The sequence below is a fragment of the Boleophthalmus pectinirostris genome, unplaced genomic scaffold (assembly GCF_026225935.1).
Source record: "Boleophthalmus pectinirostris isolate CB_2022bp ecotype Guang Dong unplaced genomic scaffold, ASM2622593v1 HiC_scaffold_8, whole genome shotgun sequence".
Classification (NCBI taxonomy): domain Eukaryota; kingdom Metazoa; phylum Chordata; class Actinopteri; order Gobiiformes; family Gobiidae; genus Boleophthalmus; species Boleophthalmus pectinirostris.
The window spans coordinates 18,120,988-18,145,750 of NW_026571515.1; the positions used below are offsets into that span (position 1 = coordinate 18,120,988).

Below are 24,763 nucleotides of genomic sequence, written 5' to 3' on the forward strand. Positions count from 1 at the left end.
GAGCTTTGAATTTATTTTTTATTTTTTAATTATATAACCTTTTATTTTTTGTTCATCTGACATGACAAATTGGATTCCCATTATTATACCCATTTATGAGAGCAGTAAAAAAGAAGAGACAAAGGGAGTGTAATGTCACGCGTAATGTTTTGCTCCAGTCAAATGAAGCTCATGAGGTTAGCAGTTGCAGGAGCGAGGACTAGGAATGTATTAATGGACAAAATAACAAAATAAAAACACCAGGATCATGTAGAACGAGTTAAAACTAACATTTTAAACCCCAAATGATGAGGCTCACTGCAGCAGTTACAGAGAGAAAGGGTGCCAATTTTTCAATGTAAAGTCAACTGGAGCCGGATTTGATGGAGCCTGAAGCGCCCCCATGCTCACTTCCTGTTTGGAACGCAACAGCAACTAGCAGTTTCTGATGAGAATCAAAACGGACAGGAAGTGGGCACCGTTCAATATGATGTTGAGAATTAATTAAAAAATTAGTTGTCAAAACGATGGCTCAAGGTTGGTAGAAAAAATATAATTCATTTTCAGAAAAAGACTTTGCTGCACTGGCTTCCTGGTCTTTATGCTTCGCTTTGCTATTACAATTGTTTTTAAAGACATCTGTGCACACAAGGCCTTCCACAGGTCCAAGGATTTCTGTGTTATCGGTTTGTATTGACCATTTAACAGAGTAGGAGTTTGAGATGTTTTCTCTCATGGGAAATGCTTCATGGTCACTTAAATATGTTTCTTGCAATGTTTTCATCAGGGTGTGTAAGGTAATAATCAGTTGTAGTTGAATTAAGAAGTACAGTTTTAGTGTTTGTTGATGCAAAATTATGCTATCCTTGGAAGTTTTTAGAGGCCAACTTTTAATTCCCAGGCCCTCTCAGCACATCATTGCACAGCTCGTGTTCAGCGTACTGTAGATTTGGCTGACAAATACAAAACTCACATGTGGCAGATGTTGGAATATAAACAAATGGATTATGGATGAAGTGGCATTTCAAGAGGATTTTCAGCACCAGCTGCACCTGCAGGTCCAACTCTCTTACAGATCTCTTTTTATGCCGTGTCTGTTTGTGTTAGTGTGCTTTCTGCAGCTCACATGCCTGGATCCAAAATACTCTATTGATCTGATATTTTCTGTGTAGTTCAGGGTTGACACCTTTTGTTGTTTTTGTAAATGTTAATGTGTTGCTGTTAATGTAACTGCACTCCAACATTTTTTTTCTTCCTTGGTCGGAATTAGTGGCACTTTAGCTTAATAATAAACACAACTTAATAATTACACACAGTAATTATTTAGTTGCGTTGGTGCTCTTTTTGGGATAATATTTTCATGGACTGGTGGCGGAGGAGTCCTGGTTTAGTCCTGATTTTAATTCTGGTTTAATTCTGGTTTAGTCCTGGTTTTACTTCTGGTTTAGAGGCGCGATCAACGTGGTGTATACAAAGCAAAAAAAGACACTCCAAACTATGAGTAGGTCATCAGAATTGCAACATTAAAGGTGTTGGAATAGCGGCATCAAAAAGTGTCGGAATGGGGGCATGATTGTGTGTCAGGGTGGGGTCTGTCAGAGTGGCGTTATGTCGGAATAAGGGTTGTACCCCCACAGCAGGACTCATATGTGCCTCATTATGTAAAGGTGCACAGTGTAACTTCTCTGGTGGAGGGTCACCACCTGCTTGTATCCATGGTTTTGTCTGGAATGTCCCAATATGGCATCAAAATTATCCATTGTGCATTTTCTCAATAACATGGGTTTTTATTTACCAAAAAAAAAAAAAAACATTCATACTGTGAGTGGGCTCGCCTCTCCACTGAGCTGACAGGTAACTTGGCTCTGTGATGTGACCTGCTGTTTCCATAGAGATAAATAACTGTAATGCCATACTGTGGAACATTCTAAGCAACATCTTCTTGGACAGAAGCAGGAGACAGACTCTCCGCTAAACACAGATAATACACATTACTGTTACCTATTTTTCAGTCTAATCCTTTTTCTTTTCATATATATTTTTTGGCAGAATGGAGACAGTGAGAACCCAAACTGTGTGGGCATCGAGGGCGTGCTGGAGTCGTACTTCCAGAGCCTGCGCACGGTGCAGCTGTACGGACCCACCAACTTCGCCCCCGTCATCAACAAAGTGGCCAAGTGAGTTTCATGTCTGCTCCAGCCACATCCCGGCTCTGAGCGGGAACGTCTCCTCTGTGTTCTTCTTTACTAGGCCTGATTAAGGGAAGGCGGTAATGGATGGCATGAGTCACAGCTTGTTGGAGCGACAGATTAAAGAGTTTATTTACGGGGGCATGCCAATCTGGGTAGGATCAAAGATGAGGTTCAGAATCCCATTGGCTATTAGTCAAATCCCCATGCCTCACGTGGGAGCGTTTATTAGGAAATTAACAGCTAAATGAGGAAGAAAGAGTCCCAAAGCTCCTGCTAAACGACCCATATTTCACTATATTCTGATCTATGTTATAACGTTGTTTCCTCATCAAAAACATACCTGGAGTTCTTCTCTCAAACATCAGAATGTGGAGCAGAGCATTTTGAGCTTTGGAGATGTGGGCAGACTAATGAAAAAATACTTTCCAGGTATATTTTTGAGGAGGTAACAACATTTTAACATGACTTAAAGCTCACAAGAGTCAATATTGGGTAATGTAGGACCTTTAAAAATGAATCTGATGCCTCAAAACCTCATATTAATTCAATGGGTGAATATTAACTAGCCTTCAATGGTTAGAAAAGTGTATTCTAGTGTTTTTGAGAGTCGGCATCGCCCACATCAAGTTGATTCATAAACGTATTTCACCTTAAAAAACTCATTTCGATATTGAGATTGAAAACACAACCTCTTCCGCACCTTCTTTTAAACTATCCAACGGCATTAGATGGTGAAGGACGTGGAGAGACACTTCATCCATCTTATCTCTCTCAGACAAAGGAATCGAAGACATATTTTCGATTTTGCTCTTCTCTGTGCGGACAGAAGACAGAGCAGTGCTGAGGTTTTGGTTTCTTTTCCCCTGTGCTTGTTATTTTTGAAAGGCCTCTCAGAAGCTCAAGGTTGGAGATTTCAGGCGGTAAACAACTCAATGCTCCCCCGTCCTGGAGGAGAAGTGGTTGCCATGGCATGAGTCCATTTGAACTCATATCTGGTACTACAAAGCTTTTTAGTCTGGCGCATATGGGGGTGCTCTAAGTGTGTGAGTAATACAAAAAGTACACGGTGCTGTAATAAAATGTAACATGAATTTGAAGGTCCTATATTGAACAAAATTGAGTGTTATGAGCTTTAAAGGTGCGCTATGTAATGTGCTTGTTTCTACTGATATGTAATCAAACAGATCTACTTTATATTTTTTCAATTACATGTGGTTTTAAAGCTCAAAAAACAAAGCAAAACAGGTGTTCTAACTGTGAGCGGCGTGCCTCTCCACAGATCTGAGCTGTAACTTGGTCTGGTTTGGTTTAATACCATACGGTGATACATTCCAGACAGTCAGATTAGTTTAGTTTATTTATTTAATGAGACAGGGACAGTGTACAATCTACATTAACATTAACAGGAGAGATGCATTGTACCAGGTTTTAACACCAGTGCTGATTCCCACCTGTAGTCCCTGGGCTGGTTAATTGATTGATTGAATTTTATTGTATTTTATTGACCGTAGCTATCAGATATTCTTCCTGGAGACCTGGAGAAAAGTGTTTGATGGACCTTCCACCAGAAAAGTTACATAATGCACCTTTGGGACATGTTATAGTGTTGTTACCTAATCAAAAATGTACCTGGAGTGTTTTATTTCATTCATACATGTTTGAGTAATCCTATATTATTAGTCTTTCCACATCTGCAAAGCTCAAAATGCTCCATTCTACCTTATGATGTCATGTAGTGGTAGTTACAGCTACCTTTACCTTTAGTTCAGTAGAGATTGAAATTCATGGCTGAAATTATCAAATTGATTCTAGTGAAGGTGTATGCAGTTTAAGTGGAGCACTTCCTGTATTACCTCCTGACATCACAAGGTGGAACAGAGTGTTTTCAGTTTGAGGGAAGAAATGAGTCGAAGTATGCAGGGTTTGTGTTGTGCATTAAACATGTGCGAATGAAACAAAACACAACTTTTTGCTATGTTTGTGATGAGGAAACAACATTATAACATAAATCAGAAAATTACATAATATGGATCATTTAAGATAAACTACACAACAGAAGGAAATAAAGTAATTTTATGTTATTTTGGTCATTATTTCCTGGATATCTGTACTGTGCTAGTACATGTTTTAAGGTGAAATGATGTTATATTTTGCTTTATATGTAGTTTGGACTTGGACACTTGTTCCATATTTCTCCAGGGAGCAGTGGGAGACAGTTCCTTCACTCTGTCCCCCTGGTTTCCCATGAGCCTCCTCTCACTGTGACAGGCCTGTGCTCAGAGCTGTCCTCCCTGTGAGACATACAAAACCCAGGATTCTTTTCAGTACTCAAACACTCACTCAGCTCCAAGTTCCTTTTGGCCGTCTAAATTCCCCATCCATTTGTAAATATAGAGCCTGTGCCCTTATCTCCGGGATTCAGATTTTTGTTTAATCTATTATTTTATTCTTTATTTTCCATGAATCACTGCTTAATGGAGTGATTTGCGCTTATTAGTCAGAGCAGGTTCATTATATTGTCCCCTATAGAGATTATCTACATATGCTTCAGAATTCAAATTAGTTTCTGTATGAGGCTAAACATTTTCCAAGTCAGAAGTTTGATAAAGTTAATTTTCCGATATTGACTGTATTGACAGAGCCCACTTGCTGTCATTGCCCATATACTGATGTAAAATTGTAGATCCTATCTTACACAAAGTTGACTCTTGTGAGCTTTAAGCCATGTTATAATGTGGTTACCTCATCAAAAACATGCCTAGAATTGTGTTTTGTTTCATTCACACGTTTGAGTAACTCATTGTTGTCAGTCCGTCTACACCTCCAAAGCTCAAAATGCTACGAGTTGCATTTTCTATTTTGTTCTGTAGAGACTGGCAATTCCAGGGCTAAAATCATCTAATTGATTTTAGTGAAGGTGTATGGAGTACTTGCTGTATTACCACATGACATCACAAGGTGGAACAGTGTTTTCTGTTTGAGAGAAGAACTCAGTCTACATATGCAGGATTTGTGTTTTAAACGTGTGTGAACGAAACAAAACACAACACCAGGGAAATGTTATTGCTTGGCGAATGCTCCACAGTATGACATTTGACATGTCTCTCACCACGTAGTCGGGCAGGTGACAGCACCAGGCCAAGTTACAGGTCAGATCTGTGGTGAGGCAAGGTCCACTCACCCTTTTTCACTTGTATTTCTGTATTTCAGTTCTTCCTTGCAGTACCAGCTAAATATGTTTGATTTTGTGATAATGTTTCATTATCTTGTAAGCCGAGGCAGGTTTGTTTGTATAGCACAAATCGAACACAAAGTAATTCAAATGCTTTACAGAATAAGAAAGTACAAAAAAAATGTACACAGTGTCGTAATAAAATGGCTTCACTTTGGCTTTTGACACAGTTTGAGATGTTGACATTTTTTTAGTTGTCTTTATTAGATTCTGTTTTTATTCATATGTTTTATTGTTTTTGATTGTTTTTATTTAATTATGTTCTGTAGCACTTTTGGTCAACCTGTGCAGTTTTTAAAGTGCGTTATGAATAAAGTTGCAGTTAAAATCACAATACAAACAAATAAAAATATATATAATCATCATAAAATTAACATTAAACAAGAAGAAAGAAGAGTGTGGAAAACCTTTCATAAGCACAGCCAAACAGAGCCGTTCTGAGCCTGGATTTAAACATTGTCACAGTAGAGCTCTGTCTCACATCTGTACAGCTCTATTGATTATGTATGACTTAGCCCAGAGCCAGGAGACCATGCGCTGTCCCTTCTATAACCTTCACACTCCTGATGTTTTCCTGATGTTCTGCTGATGTTTTCCTCTGGTCTTAACTTGTGGTGTTGTTGTTTTGTGTGTCCAGCTGTGCAGCAGAGATCACGGACGGATCACAGTACTTCGTCCTCCTCATGATCACGGACGGAGTCATCTCGGACATGGTGCAGACCAAAGAGGCCGTGGTCAATGTGAGCATGCACTTTTTAAATATAAAAAAAAAAAAAAATCTTGAACGAGAATTATGAATAATGCGAAGTCATATAATAACATAAAAGAGTTTTGATGTAACAATAAAGTATGATTGTACACATAGACTGTATAATCTCTGAAAAGTTTAACATGAACCATCTCAAACCCAATAAAAGCACAGAACAAACTCACCATTAGCAGAACACCCCTCTGTCCCAGAAAGCGCAAATATAATCCACTGAGTCGTGTCCTTTAGTCCAACAGAAGCTGAACCGCATCAGTGCACAGTAGCGAGTGCTTAGTTTATGCAAATTAGCCATGCGGTTTTAAGTTTCATTTCTGTAAAACGTAAACAAATATGCTCAAAGCTGTGTGGATAGGGAAGGCTTGTGGACACAGAAACGAGTCAGTCCTCACTCTGAGCCGCCATGCTCGTCTTAAAATCCAGTGTTACTCTAAGTAACAACTGAACCTCGTTGTCAGCCCACGAAAAGATTGTTTTTACACTTGCCATCTCCCTCGGCTCAAAATCAGCTGCTGCAACTTCGGACTTCCTTGTTTTTACCGCTCATGTGACGTCGGGGCATCGTGAAGATTGTGACACCAGCCTGTCACTATGACTAGCATTTCAGGCGGCTTTTGCTTTTCTGTGTGGACAGGGAATACTTTGATTGTAACGTTTCTGATATGCTGATACAGTGATACGCTCATCCGTTTTAGTGTAAACGGGGTCTTAGTTATGGTGGAACAGTGTTTTTTGGAACAGCGCCACTGTGTTTTTAAAGTCCATACACCTTCTCTAGAGCCATTTGGATAATTTCAGCCCTGGAATTTCTAATATCTACTAAAGACTAGGTGAAAGGGAGCTGTAAACTTCACTATCATGACACTGAAAGATGCAACACAGCATTTTAGTCTTTGGAGATGTAGACAGACTAAAAATACAAGGTTACTAAAACATGTGTGAATGACAAAACACATGTCCAGGTATGATACAGGACCTTAAAACGGCAGAACATTGCGAGGTCAGCTTACAATTCAGTGTTGTTTTATCATATTACCTTCCCTGTGCTGTAAAAATCTGATCACAACTCCTGCTTCATTTAATTTCCGAATAAAATGAACTCCCTTGCTACATTTTACTGTCATAATTTAATTCACGGTGCAGCCGCTTTGAAGAATCTGTCCTGCTCGTCTTGATTCATTCATTAGCAAAGAACATATTACAAACCAATCAGATTCACTTTGTCTTTCACAGCCTCACCTTGGTTTGTTCTGTTTCTGAATGATGTAAAAAGATACTTGATGATAATATGAGACTCCACACACAAGACGCTCTTAAACGTAAACATAAAAGTGATGGAGTGGCAATAGTAGAAGGCGTTTATGGTCTCAAGTCTCACTCAGCGGGTCTACAGGGAGCTCTTACATGACGTGCTGTCTGTCTGTGAAAATGAACAGTTTACATTCAAGACTGTGCCTCCATTTGTAATTGTATTGTGAAGTAGAGACACTTCATTGGAGTTAACATACCAATCAATTCATGAATTTGTGGATTAGCTCTCGATAATGTCACCGTGTATTGACACCATTACAGCTCGTTGTCAGTTAATGTTTGAAAATTAGGCATAAGTGCAGAATAAGTATGAGATATTATGTGACCAATACAGTTTCTAATTTTGTTTAACATGCACATTTACATAGTTCAAAAAAAAAAAAAAATAAATAATAATAATAGAAACAAAAAAATCTAAAAATATCCATTATGTCTATGAGTGAGGTTGCCTCTCCACAGATCTGACTTGTAATTTGACCTGGTGGCTTCACTATCTTATTTCCAGGGAGATGTGTAAGTTTCATAGCCAAGCTGGCGCCATCTAAAGCCTCCGCTCAATTTCATTTCTCTCTAGAGACTAGGTCAGGAATCAGAATGCACTAGATTTTTTGCATAAAAGAACCCCAGAAGTTGTAGATCACGCACCGGCCAATCACTGAAAAGCTGTGAAGCCATGACGTCAAAGTCAAGCTCCTGTCTGGGTCCCTTTTGTGGTACAGCACAACAGTAAACAAAGCGGTCGAGATGGATGTAGATGAAGCCATACATTCTGTGTTGGCAACGATTCCCGAGATCGAGGATTAAAGCTGGAACAAAGAGAATGTTTGGTGAATTTTATCAAGGGGAAAGACGTGTTCAATCTCTGCTTTGTTTGCTGTTGTGCCGGCAATTACTTTTGACACCACTGAGTGTTCCGGGGCATTACATACATCACAACCAAATAGGAGAGATTGGTTGAATAAAAAAAGTTCCCGCTTACCGTCGAGAGAACGAATCCTAATGCTGCGAGGTGAGGGAAACTGGCTGATGAATCAGGCTTTAAGTTTCATCCCGTTCTCTGGAACATTCCAGGCAAATTAATAACATCTCCATGGAGACCAGCAGGTGGCAGACCTCCACCTGAAAGGTTACATAGTGTACCTTTAAATGATTTTAAAATATATATTTTGTATACTATTAATCAACTTTTTAAAAATGAATTATACAAATGCTATTACACTGTGTTATCTTGCTAAATAGGAAAAAGAATACCGACTCACTACAATTTTGCTGAATGTCTCTCCATGCTCTCTCCCCCGGTTCTTGCTATGTTATGAAATTTACAAAAAAAAACAAAAAAAACATAAGATCTCATTGTGGTTTTCCATTAAAAAAAATAATGTATGTTTTCATGTTTTGCAGGCCTCTTCACTTCCTCTGTCCATTATAATCGTTGGAGTGGGACCGGCTGAGTTCGATGGTGAGCTTATCTTTGATTGTTACTGATGGTGCTATAAGACCCCGTCCCACCATAAGACCCGCTGCAGATCTGCTTCATTTGTTGCTCTTTCCACCCAAACCCCTGACATGACCCTAACCCCATTATTCCCACGCCGTATCTGGACAGAATGAATGGTTTTAATGAAAACTGCAGATCTTACAGAGATGTTGACCTTTCCGATGTAAAATGTCACGCAGTAGGAATTGTATCCCGTAAGACATGTGTATGAATTCTCGTATAATTGTATGTAATTAGTGGCTAACTTTATGTGCAGTGTTATGGCTGATCCGTGTTTGGTGAGATTTGGCATGGGATATTGTTGACCTTTTAACTTTGAAGAAGAAGTTTAACGATGATTAACTTAACCTTTGCAAAGTGAATAGAAAGCATGGATTCAGCTTTGCCAGATTAATTTGTTTGATATATGCATGTCTGGTTATGATGGGTTATTTAAGGCTCTTGAGTGAAAATTCTTTGCAATACAGCTCTTATCAATCACATATTATTACTTTAATCATTTTCTATTATATGGATAGTCTTCTTTGTTATTTGAAATACAGAGAAACTGAGTTAAATCCCTTATCACAATGCAAAATAAATTGTACCAGCTACAAAAAGTGTAAGATAAAGTAACGTAATGTTCTGCTTCTGAATCTCTGCTTGAACAAGTCTGAAATTATTGCTGTTATGTGATTATACCCTTTTGTAGACTAACTTTTGTACAACTGAAGTTTTGTATCTTTTATCTTTGTATTGCTAGTGATTGCTGCTTCTTTAAAATCCACACCTTAAAAATGCATAAAATGTAATATAGACTGATTCTCCAGGTAGGTCCTGACCACGCTCTGATCTGGAGAGGGCCCAGGTACAGCAGCAGTGGAGGCATGAATCAATATCAGAGGACAATAAAGTGAACCTTAACTCTAACCTTAACTTAATTAGGGAAAATCGTTTGTGTAAACCAGAAATGTATAAAGACAACTAGGGAAACTGTATTTTCTATGATGTAAGACGTGTGTCAGCTTGCTATAAAGGTGCACTGTGTAACATTTCTAGTGGAGGGTTTTCCACCTGCTTGTCTCCAAGGAAATGTTCCACAGTATAGATTAAACCTATCTATCACAAGGGAGAAAAGCAGGTTACAGCACTACGCTACATTACAGTTCAGTTCTCTAGAGAGTCGCCCCTATTCACAGAAGGAATTATTGTATCTTTAAGCAAAAGAAACACCTGTAATGAAAAATGCTGAATGCATATAATCCAATGAAGTTCATTTGGTCTTCTGATAATTTATGATATTAGGTTCTTTTTTCAGACCAAGAGTTTGACAGTTTTGAGTTTTGACTGCTTGCTAGTGATCTTTTTCAAGACTTTTTCTGTTATGCACCTTGATGTACGGTAATGTCAATTACTCGTTCACCCAAAAGATAAAATGGAACTGGAGCATAAATGTAATGTCATATATGAAATACCCTGCATGTCCTGCAATAAAACATAAATCGGGGGAAACAGGGAGGGTGTTCAGTACATGAAAAAAGGAACAGAATACGAGAAGAAAACAGCGAAGGCGTGCACATGAGCAACAAAACACAAAGCAGAACAGGAACAACTCAAATCGTCCATCTCTGATACTGTAAAAGACAGAACCACATTATGGACTGGGATGGAGCAAACATCATTGCGACAGAGAAAAACAAACACTGTCGCTGGATTAAAGAGGCAATCAAAATACAGAAACGTGCCCATGGGACTATAAACCGGGACGAGGGGGCTTTTTGACTCTCACACACCTGGGATACTATTCTGAGGAAGTTTGACTGCAGATGGCGCTGTCGTCTTGCCTCCACCAGTAGGAAGACAGCACCAAAATTTGTATAAATCAGGTGACCAGACACATCACAGCAACATCACATGACAACTCTGAGGAAGAGTGCTAGTGAGCAGTCGAAACTGACAGGTATGAAAACAAACTCTTGGTCTGAAAAAAGAACGTAAAAACAGCTAGATGTATATGTTTAATGTCATACCATGGAACATTCTAGACAAACCAATAACATGTCCATGGAGATAAGCAGGTAGTGGATCTTCCACCAGAAAAGTTGCACCGTACACCTTTAAATACAGCACTACTAAAGTGTACGAGACATTTACATGATTCAAAAGTGAGCCCACAGAAAGACTTACAGCACTGCCATTGTGAGACTGGTGGAAGAGTTAGCTCTCAAAGCCAAGAGCTCTGCGGTCTGTCCAAGTCCACGGATCAATGCTCTTCCTCTCTCTGTAACCCTGTGTCACTGCCCAGCCAGCCGTGGAGACTTAGCACCTCATCATCGCGCGGACGGGCCAGCTTCCTTTCTTTTTTTCACCAGTTTACGCAATCGAACAGAGAGATTGTGGCTTGGTCGTGTGGAAGGGTCAAGGGTCACGGTAGCTAATAGCTGCATTGTGGGTGCTCCTCAGTGTGTGTCTGGACCTTGTACTTTCAGGCCTAATTGCCTTTTCCAGCTTTGTTTTGTGTTAGACCCCAGCTATGCTTCTTCATTGTATAGAGTTCTCACCTTTTAGGCCTCTGGGGCCGTAATAATGAGTGTATGTGAATGGATTTTTCTGAAGGTGTAAGCATGTACAAACAACCGCAGTATTATATCGCATTGTGTTTCATGAAGCTGGAAAATAAGCTGGATATATTTTGGTGTTGAGATCTTTGGCAATTAGAGATGCTATAAAAGGATCAAAGTATGACTGAAATATTTGTTAGGAAAAGCATACAGCAACGTAAATCCCCCTGGAGACGCGACAAAAGAAAGGAAGGAGAGGCTGTGGTGGCCAAGTTTGTTGCTTCTGTGGTGGCGAAGAGAGAAAGTAGAGTTTAAATTGTTTGTGCATGGGTCTATATACAAAACAATAACTTGCATGAAGTTTAGGCTACGTTTATATGATGATGGTCTGAACAGAAGAAGTGGCAAAAAAGTGGCAGCAAAAGGGACGCTGCATCTTCACTTTTTATTCCGTGTTTAGACGAAACGTTTTCGGGAGGAAATCCGCGTGCATACGGTGAGGCATACGGTGTGTGGAATTCGATTGGGTATGCATGCCAGGCGGCTAGGTGGTGATGCTAGGTGGTGATGTATGTGACGTAAACGTGTATGCGACATGAGCAGATCTGACCAGAGTTTTGCGTCTTGGGCAATGTAGATGGAAATGCTACGGTGCAGCATATTCAACTTTTCCACTCTGGAGGGAGTTTTAGATTTCAAATTTCAAACGCCATCACCTAAACGAAAGGCACTTCCGATAAAATATGTTTTTAATACGTTTTTACCCGCAAGTGTTCTCGTGTAAACAGGCCATTAATGTCTTCTATCTGAACTCCAAATAGGAGTTAAGATAGGGCATTATTTTTGAATCTATCTTATAATGTTGGTTCCTCATTAAAAAATATACCGGGACTGTTTTGTTTCATTCACACATTTATACACAACACAAAAATCCTGCATATTTATGACATCACAAGTTGCAACAGAGCATTTTGAGCTTTGGAAATGCAGATTAATAATAAAGGATTACTCAAATGTGTGAACGAAACAAAACACAACTGCAGGTCTGTTTTTGAGTAGGTAACAATATATAGTTATGTTAGAGACATATCTTAAAGCTCACAAAAGTCAATTTTGCATAATATATAACTTTTAATATCTTCCCACTCAACTATAAATTAAGTTAGAAGAAGTTTTTCTCTGGCATTGGTAGCATTGTTCAATCACAAAAAGTAGTTTTCAGTTCAGTTTTTCAAGGACTTATAGAGTCATATGAAAAAAATAAATAAAAATCTTTGGATATAACCCCTAGCAAAAATTATGAACTTCAACATTTTCTGGGACATTTCTTTCAAATAGTGAATCTCTCATAAAGTTATATAGACCCGTGCCCTCCATCTGAGATTATGACATCAATCTACAATGTTATGATTGCAGCCGTCTGACAGAGAGGTGACAGTGAGGTTGGAATGATGTACAGCAGTGTCTCTCAAACTTTTCAAACCAAGTACCACTAAAGAAAAGAAAAAAATGTCTTTCCGAGTACCACCAGATTTAAATCATGTCTATAACAAGGCTATTCCAGGTCTAATCTAGGGCTAAAGTGGACTACATCATCTCACTACAGTTCTAAACAAGAAATTATCCAACGGAGGACAAAAAGGTAGATAAACTTAACTTTACACTCGACAATTCCACACATTGAAGAGGTTTCCAACCACTACCTGAAGGAGCTCACCTACCACCAATAACACATGTACCACATTGATAGGAAAAAAAAACAACAACACCAAGGTAGGCAAGCCTTCACATATTTTGTCTAACGTCCTATCTAATTGATTAATAATAATGATTGTTCTCTTTAGTTATGAAGACTTAGATGCGATGTATGTAGACAAGCCTCTTTATCTTGACAGTCCTTCTGCTAATCTAGCCCCCACATCAATGTAAGCTACGGTTACATATTTGTTCATAGTGTTTACTTATGATATCTAATTGTGCACTTACCTGATTTAGGCAAGTTCCAGAGGCGTCCCAACCCTCCCAAAAGCCAGACACCCTTGAGATACCCTCTGGTTTCACCTTGTTCAGGGACCAGAATTGGTTTAAATTTCGAGAAAACCTGGGAACCAAACATGCAGAAGTTGTTGATGATGCGCTACAAGAACATGTAAGATTTCACCTTACATCCAACTTACTACTGACCATCTTCTGAAGATTCTGGAGGAATATGCCCAATAGTGAAGTATTTTATTTCTCTACAGTGGGGGGCTATGAGCGCGGCTGATAGATACCACAAGTGCGAGTACCCGGCCCGAACAGCAAGGCAAGCTGCTCGTCAGATAAACCTTGAACAGAGTCCTATGTCTCCAGAGATGAACAAAGAGGTATGCGCAGTACATGCAGTTATACTAATACTATATACTGAATATAGTAAACAGAACAAGAAATATGTGCTGATATGTTCTTCTATCCATTCTTCTCACCCTCTCCCAGCGTGCAAAACCCGAAATGGGTAAGACAGTTTTCCATAAAAATAATTCATATTTGAACTTTTGAATTTACAGTACCCATCATTTTCAGTTTTTATTTTTACAGAGAAAATATTGGGGATTGTGAAGAAAAACGCATGCCAAAAGAAAGAGAATACACAGCAGAAAAAGAAGAAGACAAAGGAGGAGAAGATGCAGGAGAGAAATAGGAAAATAATCATGTCGCTGCTCTCATCGGAGGAGGAGGACACCGATGATTTTATTGAAGTAGAGTAGATAAACACATTTTGGCCCCTGTCTAGAGGCCATTTTTAATAAAGTGTATGCAAGCCTGAATTTTGGTTATAATTTTGTATCTTTGCTATTTAAACTTGTGTTATTTACTGTGTATGACAAACACTGAGATTAAATTGTAAATGAAAGACAGTGAAAATTCTCAGTACACATGGCGCAGATGACACACTGGATGAAATGGCTCTATTGTGGATACAATTTGATGTTTTCTTCCATAGTGGCTCTAAACCCTAAGTTGTGCATGTTTTGCTCTTTTGGCCTTTGTTTTTACCTGTAAACATTTACTAATTAGCATGGGTTGCATATAAACATGATAGATAAGGTTCAGATTACAGCTCAGAGTTTCATTGACAAACATGGACTTCACGAGATTTTTACTGGGTATTTTTTTTTTATTTGACATGTAGCAGCTGAGTTAGTGCAGAATCATCTGTTTAAGGTTACACTATGTGGTTGATATGAGTCTAATTAGGCCCGCAGAATTTATACTGCATGTAGACATGTTGCCCAAAATGCCTCACACGCCTCACACTGCTTGTGTGACACGTGCGCAGTGCTTTAGTCACGCACCAACGCTTCTCTACATCGCTTGAGCAATTTGCATGCGATGCGTCCAATGTACACATACCTTTACTTTGCCATAGCCTGATTGATCAGCCAGTTTCACTTTGTAGAAACTGTCTGACCTCGCAGCATTAGGATTCGTTCGTTCAACAGTAGGCAGGTACTTTTTTTATTTAACCAATTGCTGCTATTTGGTTGTGACATATGTAATGCACTGGTAACGGGGCTAACTGGTATATTAACTCTAGTGTCAGATTTTACTGTGTATTTGAGAGGGACTTGTTTAAAAGCACAAATTGGCCTGTTGTAGTTCAAGTTAGGTCAGTTCTATGTGGTCAGATTGCATTAAAACAAAGATCAGATTAAAGTCTAACTTGAGTGACAAAGCTTCAGACAGAGCAGTGCCTACAGTTAGCATCACACCCCCAGGTAATGTTTATGACAAGCTGCAAAGTATCAATTCTGACCATTTTGCATTCAGATATAGCCGTGAACATACCAGGATAAAGCAGAGCACAATGTATGGACAGAAGGTAGATCTTGTTATCCCTCTCCAATCGCGCTGGTCCCTGCTCAGTATTCTGCAGCGCTGCTTCGCCGCCTTGACCCTGCGTCACGCTCAGACACCCGTTCCAGTGACAGCGCGTTCTGCCTGAGCCACTTTGTGTCTGAGGAACAGGCCAGAGCAGGTCCTGAGTACAGGTGGTGTTTGTGATGACACCTCCACGATAGTGCAATCCACAAGACCCAGGACACACCCCCACATGCTATTTTTGTCCTAGCTGAAGACATATGTTAGAAAGTCACACTGTGTAGTCTACCTATAGTGTTGGGAAGTACCGAGAATACTTCATCTGAATACTAATTTTGAGTATCTGTATTCTGGTACAGTCACTCTTTCATTTGGTGGTATTCAGAATCAGTGTTGAGAGTAGCACGTTATAAAAGTAAAGAATTACTGTAATGCATTGCTTTTTGCTGTAATGCAGTAATGTGGCATTACAGGGAAAAAAATAATATTTTACTCTGTACAAATGTCAGTAACGCACGTTACAATGTATTTTTAACCTGGACTGAATTGGTAGGTTTTTCTTTTTTCTTCATACAAATTCTCTAAAACCAGTGCGATATCAGCAGTGGTGAAACGCCATCATTGTTCCAAATGTTGGGGCGCGCCCGCATAGACCGTCGGGTAACCACGGGCGAAAGGACTGGCGCACAACTCTGCGCTCTACGGGGCTAATCGCAGCCGGCGCCTGATCGCTCTTTGTGAACATTCTGCTCCACAGGCTCAGGATTCTCTCTGGGGCGGTCCTAGATTCCATGTCCTAGTCCAAGATTAGTCCTGGTTCAGTCCTTGGTATAGTCTTGGTTCAACTCTGGTTCAGTTCTGGTTTAGTCCTGGTTTAGTCCTGGTTTAGTCCTGGGTTCAGCTCTGGTTCAGCTCTGGTTCAGCTCTGGTTCAGCTCTGGTTCAGTCCTGGTTTGGTCCTGGTTTAGACTTGGTTGAGTCCTCCTGGTTCAGCTCTGGTTCAGCTCTGGTTCAGTCCATATACGGTGCAAAAGTTCAGCATCTTCGCTCACTGATTGTTATTTGACAATCAGCGACACTTATTTTGGTGAGAGCAACTTAAAAGTGCTGCAATAGTTGTGCAATGCCTTACATTTTAAACACAGTAATATTGTAATGTAACGAATTACTTATTTTTACGTTTGGAAGTAACTTGCCCAACAGTGTTCAGAGTAGAGTTACTTTTCTAAAATCTAAGGAATACATTATAGTAATTGATCATGTAATTTAAGCTGCAAACTGCACATAATTGGCGGAAAAACAGACTCTCTGGTCTTGTGCTGAGTGCAGGTGTGATTTTTGCATCTCCAATTAGTGACAGGAAATGTTTTCAAAAGGAGCAACAAATAAAGCTGTAGTTAATCCGTAATACATTTTCTTTTTTGCTTTTTCCATGACAAGTTTGATTCGATTTGCAATTTGTGCTTTGATAGTAGGATTTTGTTGAAAGTTCATTTTTTAACGCAACACACTCAATAGCATTAACATTTGAGTGAAGATGCTGAACTATTAAACAAATCTTATGCTTTTCAGAACATGTTTTTAAATGGATAGTCATTTAGGTTGGCAAAATAATTGTACTACTCAAATTATGATTTTCGATTTGATGGAAAACTACCTCACAGCCTTGAATGTATTTGATGTAAATGGATGTTGTGTGATCGAGTGTGTGGGTAGTGGTTGATCTCGTCTTTCTGAGAATTCAACATCTGAAGAACTCGTTGTACGCTTGTTAGTGGTCCTGCCAGTGAACAAATCCTCAAATCACACAGGCCATCTAAAGCTGGGGTCTCCAACCTTTTTCTCCAGAGAGCTATTTGTGCACAACAAAAGTGGAACAACAAACGTCGTAGAGAGCTTTTCCTTTTAACAGTCAATGAGTCTTACTGTGTAACAGCAATGGCAAGACTAAAAAGGTAGTCAGAAAGTTACACAGTGGTGCTTTAACTGTGGGGTAGTATTTGTGGATTCCATTGTGTGCCTTTAGAAATCCTATGAAGTCATACTGTAAATAGAGAGAAGAGGGTTTTTTATGAATGAATGTGAGCCAGCTGTATAGGATAAGAGTACTGAATGTTCGGATTAAGCGCTGCTGGAAGGAGCTTTTTCCCATGTCCTTTATGTTTCCTTTCTAAAGCTCCTTACACCCTCTTTCCTGATGTATTCAGTCCATGTGAGGGGTCTGCTCCAGTGGGATTGCGATGTTTGAACATATTCACCACAGTGCCCACCAGTGACCAGTCAAGAGGTATTTTTAGACTCCGCTCGACCTCGGGTGAAATTCTGCATTGGCTTGCTCGGAGTGTGACAGATTTGGTGCAGGACTTTTCCCACCGTGAATGCCCATCCGAGCCTCTGCACACTTTCTGATTCCATTAAGAACCATGAAAACAGAACATCCGGTACTTGATCCACTCCTGAGTCACTTCTCTTTCTTCTCCGCAGCCATGGAGGAGCTGGATGGAGACGACGTGAGAGTATCCTCTAGAGGGCGTCTTGCTGAGAGAGATATTGTACAGGTACTCGTCATAATTCTGTTGTACACATCCTGCCGACAATGCCAATATGCGGTGGCAGTCTCCCGGGGACTTACATCACAACACACAAACTCCTCGGAGCTTGGCCTATAAAAAGCCACATTGTTGTAGTCAGCTCTCTGCCACACTGTATGCAGAAGAAGACAAAGGCCAAAATGCCAGGTTCAATATAGGTTAATCTGTGTTTTAACATGGTGGGTGGGGTCAGAAAGGGTAAGTTCTCATAATCGCATTACCATTTTATTATAAGGTCCATGGAACTCTAGGGTCATAACCTAAAACAAGCATACAAGGACGCAGAGTGACCAGGTATACCAGGAGTTTCAAAGCACACAGGAGTATTAAAGGAGCTATATTACTACATTTTCTGATATATGTTACAGTGTCTCATAATGTTATGTTATAGAGTAGTTCCCTTAAACGGAAAACACTATTCCACCTTGTGATCTAAATACAGAAAGTGCTCCTCTGTGTTTTTAACCTCCACACACCTTCACTAGAATCATTTGGATAATTTCAGACCTGGAATTATCAATCTCTGATGAACAAAAGGTAAAAAAGTAGTGGTTAACATGAAAACTACCACTACATAAGATTCACAAAGTTGAACAGAGCATTTTGTGCTTTGGAGATGTAGACAGGCTAATAATCAAAAGATTACTCAAAAAAGTGTGACTGAAACAAAACACAACTCCAGGTATTTTTTTTTTTTTTGATGAGGAAACATTGTAACATGTCATAAAACTCACAAGAGCCAATTTTGTGTAATATTAAGGTTTTGCGTGTACATCACAAAAACACGTAACCTGTTGTTTATGCTGCAATATTGGTCAATCTGTCTATCTGGAACAATGTATAGTATTTGTGTGCGATATAATAAGACGGACGTGCTGTGCAGTCCTCACGGAATCCCCTCTCCCGTCCTCACTTTCACAGAATCCCACCCGCCCCGGTGCTCACTTTCGCCGGCACGGAATCTCCCCCTCAATTTCCAGCGCCCGGGGTAGATACACTTCTGGTTTTGACCCCCATTCTCCTTACCCTGGCTGTTATCAGGAACAAATGTGATGGCTTGGTGATCAACAAAGATCTCACGCATCCCGCTGCAAAATATTTATAAGCCTCTAAAACATTGTAACTTTTCCGTTCTTGGTTGGTGTAGGACGATGTAGAATGAATTAAGTACTTATAAATATCTGGATATTGGAGGTTGGGCACAGAGTGGGCATTGATTGGACTGATAAAGCGGTCCATTGGAATTAAATAGGGATGTATTCCACAACCCAGGAGGATGACTTTAGCATTATATCTTTATCTAATGACAGCTGATCTAATGAGCTGGCAATTTTGGACAGTTTTATGTTTGTGCTGTTTAAAGTAGTCATGATTATATTGTAGTTACTGAATAACACCTTCATGATCAACCTTGACCTCCAGCATGGCCGCCAAAACATTAAATCATGAGATTGCCACATCACACGCAATTAATAAATGAGCATGCCCGATACACTATACATCCGTGCATACAAAGCCTACATAAATGTGTGCTTTCCAAAGGCTTACAAGACGTGTGTGGTCATACAACTGGATGTGAATGTGAAATAGTGTTTAAAATGCAATACAATCTATCCACAACAGAACTATTATTTAAAAAGTAAAATCAGTGGGTCAAAAAGGTTCATCTGCACCAAAGGATAAAGGCTTTCAGGATTTGCCCACAAGATCATTTTTTATCAAATATCAGTACACAGTTCTTTGAAACTCACGACTTTTACAAAACCCTCATCAGCAAAGATAAGACGGATCTGGCAACAATACTGAACATTCATCCCCTAATGCATTTTAAAGAAATGAGGAAGCAAACTGCCTGGCCACAGATAAGAGGATCCCATTGAGTTTGATATTATGCTGGAGTTTGCAAAGACTCCTGATAAGTCTACTCTTTCAACTGCATACGACTACACATCCCTCATTTAAATGCTCCCGAAAGAACAAAATCTGCTGTTGTGATAAGATAAAGGAGAGTGGAATTTACAGTTTTAACTATGTGTATTTTTATTGTAGCAAGATTACTTTTAATTCAGAAGTCTCCTAAGTTTTTATTCCAATACAATTCATTTGTCTGACTCGAATTTCTAAAACCCAAACTGAGGAACTTAGCAAGGACGTTTTTGATTCAGGTTGTGGTGGAGGGTTTGCCGCTTGTTCGTCTCCGTGGTGATGTTATTGCTTTGCCTTGAATGTTCCATAGTATGACATTAAACTTAAATACAATTACAGTTGTTTTTCTTGCTCATAAATTTAACAAAAAACATGCATTCACACAGTAAGCAGGGTAACATCTCCACAGATCTGACTTGTAACTTGGTCTGGTGGAGTTACTTGCATGTTACAGTGGAAACAGTCATGCCAGACAAAGCAACGACATTTCCACGGAGACAACAGATGGCAAACCCTCCGCCACAAATGTTACACAGTGCATCTTTGGCCAAAACCAAATATTTTATTGGAGCAGAGCAGTTTACATCTTTGGGACTTCATTGGTCTTCGAGTGGGCACCCCCTTTCACCGATGTTTCGTCAATTAGCCCACAACGCTTCCGAGGGGCTTGACGTCCTGAAACCACCTCCTCCGTCTCTCTGATCCCACCACTCAACTCTATTGTCCATGTTAATTTGCCTGTAAGGTCACTCAGGGTTTACCTTTCAAATACAATGAAGTCTCATGCAAGTCAATCAAACCGTCTCCTGCACTATTTATTAGTATTGATCCAAATACCACCCACACATTATTCCAGTCTGTGGTTAGTGTACACTCTGTGCTTGTTAGAAAAACTGGAGATTTCCTGGTGCTGGGTGTTATGTCATCATGTTACACAAATGAATCACATCACCTCAATGTGAACTTAGACACAGACTGTCTTAAACTTAAAGATGGATTTTGCAACTTTTCAGGTGGAGAGTCTGTCACCTGTTTGTCTTGATGTTGATGTTGTTGCTTTGTCTAGATTGTTCTATGGTAGAGATTAAGCCTATATCCCAACTATAGGCTACATTACAGGTCAGATCTGTGGAGAGGCAACCCTATTCACAGAGAGAATTATTGTGTTTTTGAGCAATAGATACACCTGTAATGAATAAATGCTAGATAGATGTGTTTAAACATTAAACATTAAACACAAAGCTATAACATCTCCACGGAGACAAGCAGGTGACTGACCCTGATCCAGAAAAGTAACCTTTTTTTAGTTAATTAATTTAGTCATTTACCAAATACCTGCCTAATATCTAGCATCCAAATAGAGAAAAAAAATAATATCGGATGGTAGGACCAATAATTTATAGAGGGGGAATGTAAAAAAGCAAATATAGCTCAGTTGGTAACGTGTTTGTCAACTGATCTTAAGGTTGGCGCTTTAAATTCCACTATCATAAACCTACAGATGAATGGTGTTGTTGTGTCCTTGGGCAAGACACTTAATCCACTTAACCCTCCATTGTTTGCAGACACTGGTGTATGAATGTGTGTGTGAATGGAGGACTGATCTCTTGCCGTAAAGCGCTTTGAGTGATTTGAAGGTGGAAAACATCAATATAAAAATGTAAACATGACCAAGCAGGGCTCCCACAAATGTAATAAACTCCCACAAATTGAATAGGTATTACTCTGGGAAACATGGTGATTATGTTAGTTGTGGAGAATTGTTATAACGTTTGTGGGTTTATTACATTTAGGTTTATTATGTGTGTGGGGCTTACATGCACTATGTCACTATGGCAGGAGGCAGGCTATGTGGAGTCTGCCTCCTGCCTGTCTCCATGGAGATTATTTTATTTTTATTTTATTTTATTTATTCAATATTTTACCAGGTAAGTCAGTTGAGAACGCCCTCTCATTTACAATGGTGACATGGCCAAGAGGCAGAATAAACCAGCACAACCAGAAAACACTCACACACTAATTATAACATGAAACAGTGACTAGAGATATAAGACAGTGAAACATTTGCAGATTAAAGATATAAAAGTGTTAAAAACATGTGCAATTATCCTGTAAAATACTCTGGATGGAGTTTTTAAAAGTGGACAGAGGTAAACACAAACTAAGTTTTAAAGTCTGTTGAAGGTGGTTCCAGTCACTTGGTGCAGAAAACTGAAATGAGGAATGAAAGTGAGATGTTACTTATTTGATTGCTGCACAGTATGGCTTTCATTCACTCTTATTTGTCTTCATGGAGACCCGCAGGTGATACCATCAAGCCAAGATACAGGTCACATCTGTGGAGCGTTCTGTCCACTTGCCGTAAGAGTAGATGCTTTTCGATGTACTTTTAAGCAATAAAAACACATATAATTCCATATGTATTTTAAGTATATATGTGATATTTGTAATGCTATACGGTGGAATATTTACCTGTACTGGTAGAGCTGTGAAAGTTCAATTGTCAAAAATGAGAATAGAAAGACAGAATCCAATATTAACTTAAAATACTTAAATACTGTTAATAAAGCTGTTTTGTTTTATGATTTAATGCAGTTGAAATTCAAGATTCTCCACCGGTCAGCTGCACACCCACATAAAAATACTGTGAAATATATGTCAGGATTTTAATTTGGAGCAAGCCGTATTACCAAACATAGCTTTCAACTGGCCTCATTAACAACCATACACATATGCACATGTTCAAGACCCCATATGTCCAATTAGCCTTGGAGCAGAGATTAATGAATATATACACAGCCACTTTTAAGGGTGACGCTACTATTCTTAACCCTCTTGAAAATATTGAGTATATCACTTTAAAAATCAACCTTCAAAGTTCAGCATAAATTAGAATCTGTTTGCATACATTGCCTGTTTTTGTCTAAAATTATGCCTTTGGTTTAATTGCCAGGAAAAGTCAAGAACAAGAATTATGATAATTTATGTCAAAGCAACCTGTTCTACACACCTACTTTGATTCACATTGAGGGAGCTGCTCACTTTTATTGCAGAATCAGAAACTTAATAAATTATTAGTTCAAAAATAGTGTTAATTGTGCTCATAATTTGTTAATGCAGCCTCTGAAAACACTACTCCAAAAAGTAAATGGAAACATATGAAAAAAATAATAATAATAGTAATAATAATACTTGTGAACTAGATATTTTGAACAGATATATATATATTTTTTATATTTGTTTGTTTGTGTACCAAAGATGATTTAATTTAATATACCTACTGTATGTTTGGGTTTAATTCGGAATATACCCTGATGCAACTAATAGACTATTTCAACCTCGTCATACTAGTCATGTTATAGGCCAAACTTTCTCAAAAACAACTTTCTCAAACTTTTCACACCAAGTACCACCTAAGAAGATACAGTATTTGGCTTTTTAAATACCTCCAGATCTAAACCCAGACTTTAGCAGGGAAAATTTAGGGCTAAATCAGGTCTAAAATGAGACTAAACCATGAATTAAGTAGTTTTTTATTATGTAAAACGGACTCTCAAACTCTTTAAGTCATATTAGAATGCTGTTACTTCATCAAACACATACCTGGAGTTGTGTTTTGTTTCATTCACACATGTTTGAGTAATCCTTTATTATTAGTCTGTCTACATCTCTTTAGCTCAAGATGCTCTGTTCCACCTTGTGATATCATTCAGTGGCAGTTTTCAAGTTAACAGCTCCTTTTACCTTTTGTTTAGTTGATATTGGCAATTTCAGGGCTGAAATCATCCAAATGATTCTCGTGAAGGTATGTGGAGTTTAAATTCACAGATGAGCACTTATTATATTACCACATGACATCTTAAAGAGGAGTGTTTCCCATTTTAGAGAAGAACACAGTGTAAATGTACCTTTTAAATATGTTTTTTATGCTTTTTAAATGTTTTTGATGACAGCAACATAACATAGATAAGAAAATAGCGTAATATGGGCTCTTTAAATAATGAAATACCTAAAAAGGACAAACCATTTATAAATGTGTCTACGAATAAAACATATAATCACAGGGTGCCACTTTCCACTAGGGGCAACCACCTCTTAGACCTCTATGCTATGTATGTAAACCAAGTTCAGTTGTTACCATGGAGACAAAAAAGACCCAAAAAATGATGTCCCCTTTAGACAGTCAGTAAATCTAATGTGTACTGCTTCTTTTACAGTTTGTTCCGTTCAGAGACTACATCGACCGATCAGGAAACCAGGTCCTGAGCATGGCGCGTTTGGCTAAAGATGTCCTGGCCGAGATCCCCGACCAGCTGCTGTCCTTCATGAAGAGCCGAGGAATCGAACCGAGACCCGCGATGTCCACGCCCCCCATGCCCGAGCTGCACCCCCACATGTGACCGTGTACCCGTTCACCTGCAGGCCCCTTACCTCCTGCTCTTCTCCCCTGTACACAGCCCCTCTGCTCAGCTTCTGATGGACCTGAGCTGGAGCAGATGAGTGAAGCATTACTATGAACCACTGTCTGTGTTTAGCGTAGGACAAACGGAGCAACTGATGAACTTTTTCACCCTTCTGTGATCAGAGTGGTACTTCCTGGGTCACTGTGGCATGGTTTGGTTCTGAAAACTTGTAGCTGAGAGTAGTAACTGCACAGTATACAGTGACACCAGTGCACCAAAAGTTAGGTTTATTAAATTAAAGCAAAAATTCAGAATTTTCACGTTTAAAATTCGCACAAATGTAAAATCAAAATCATTTTATATCCAAGAAGGAACATTTTTGAACCTGCAACCGTACTCATTTCAGTATTTCCTTCCTTTTAGATCAAACGTTTTCTTTATCTTGGGTTGGGTATCATTTAAAAC

General features: G+C 39.1%; 1 protein-coding gene across 1 annotated transcript in view; it reads left to right on the forward strand.

The window, feature by feature from the left end:
- LOC110158002 (copine-9-like) overlaps positions 1-24,295 on the forward strand; it is a 229,330-nt gene extending 205,035 nt beyond the window's left edge. The window contains exons 17-21 of the mRNA XM_020922421.2: positions 2,029-2,156; positions 6,041-6,143; positions 8,882-8,939; positions 17,863-17,936; positions 24,113-24,295. Of these exons, the coding sequence (XP_020778080.2) occupies positions 2,029-2,156; positions 6,041-6,143; positions 8,882-8,939; positions 17,863-17,936; positions 24,113-24,295 (546 nt within the window). The remainder of the gene's footprint in view (positions 1-2,028; positions 2,157-6,040; positions 6,144-8,881; positions 8,940-17,862; positions 17,937-24,112) is intronic.
- The last annotated feature ends 468 nt before the right edge of the window (positions 24,296-24,763 follow it).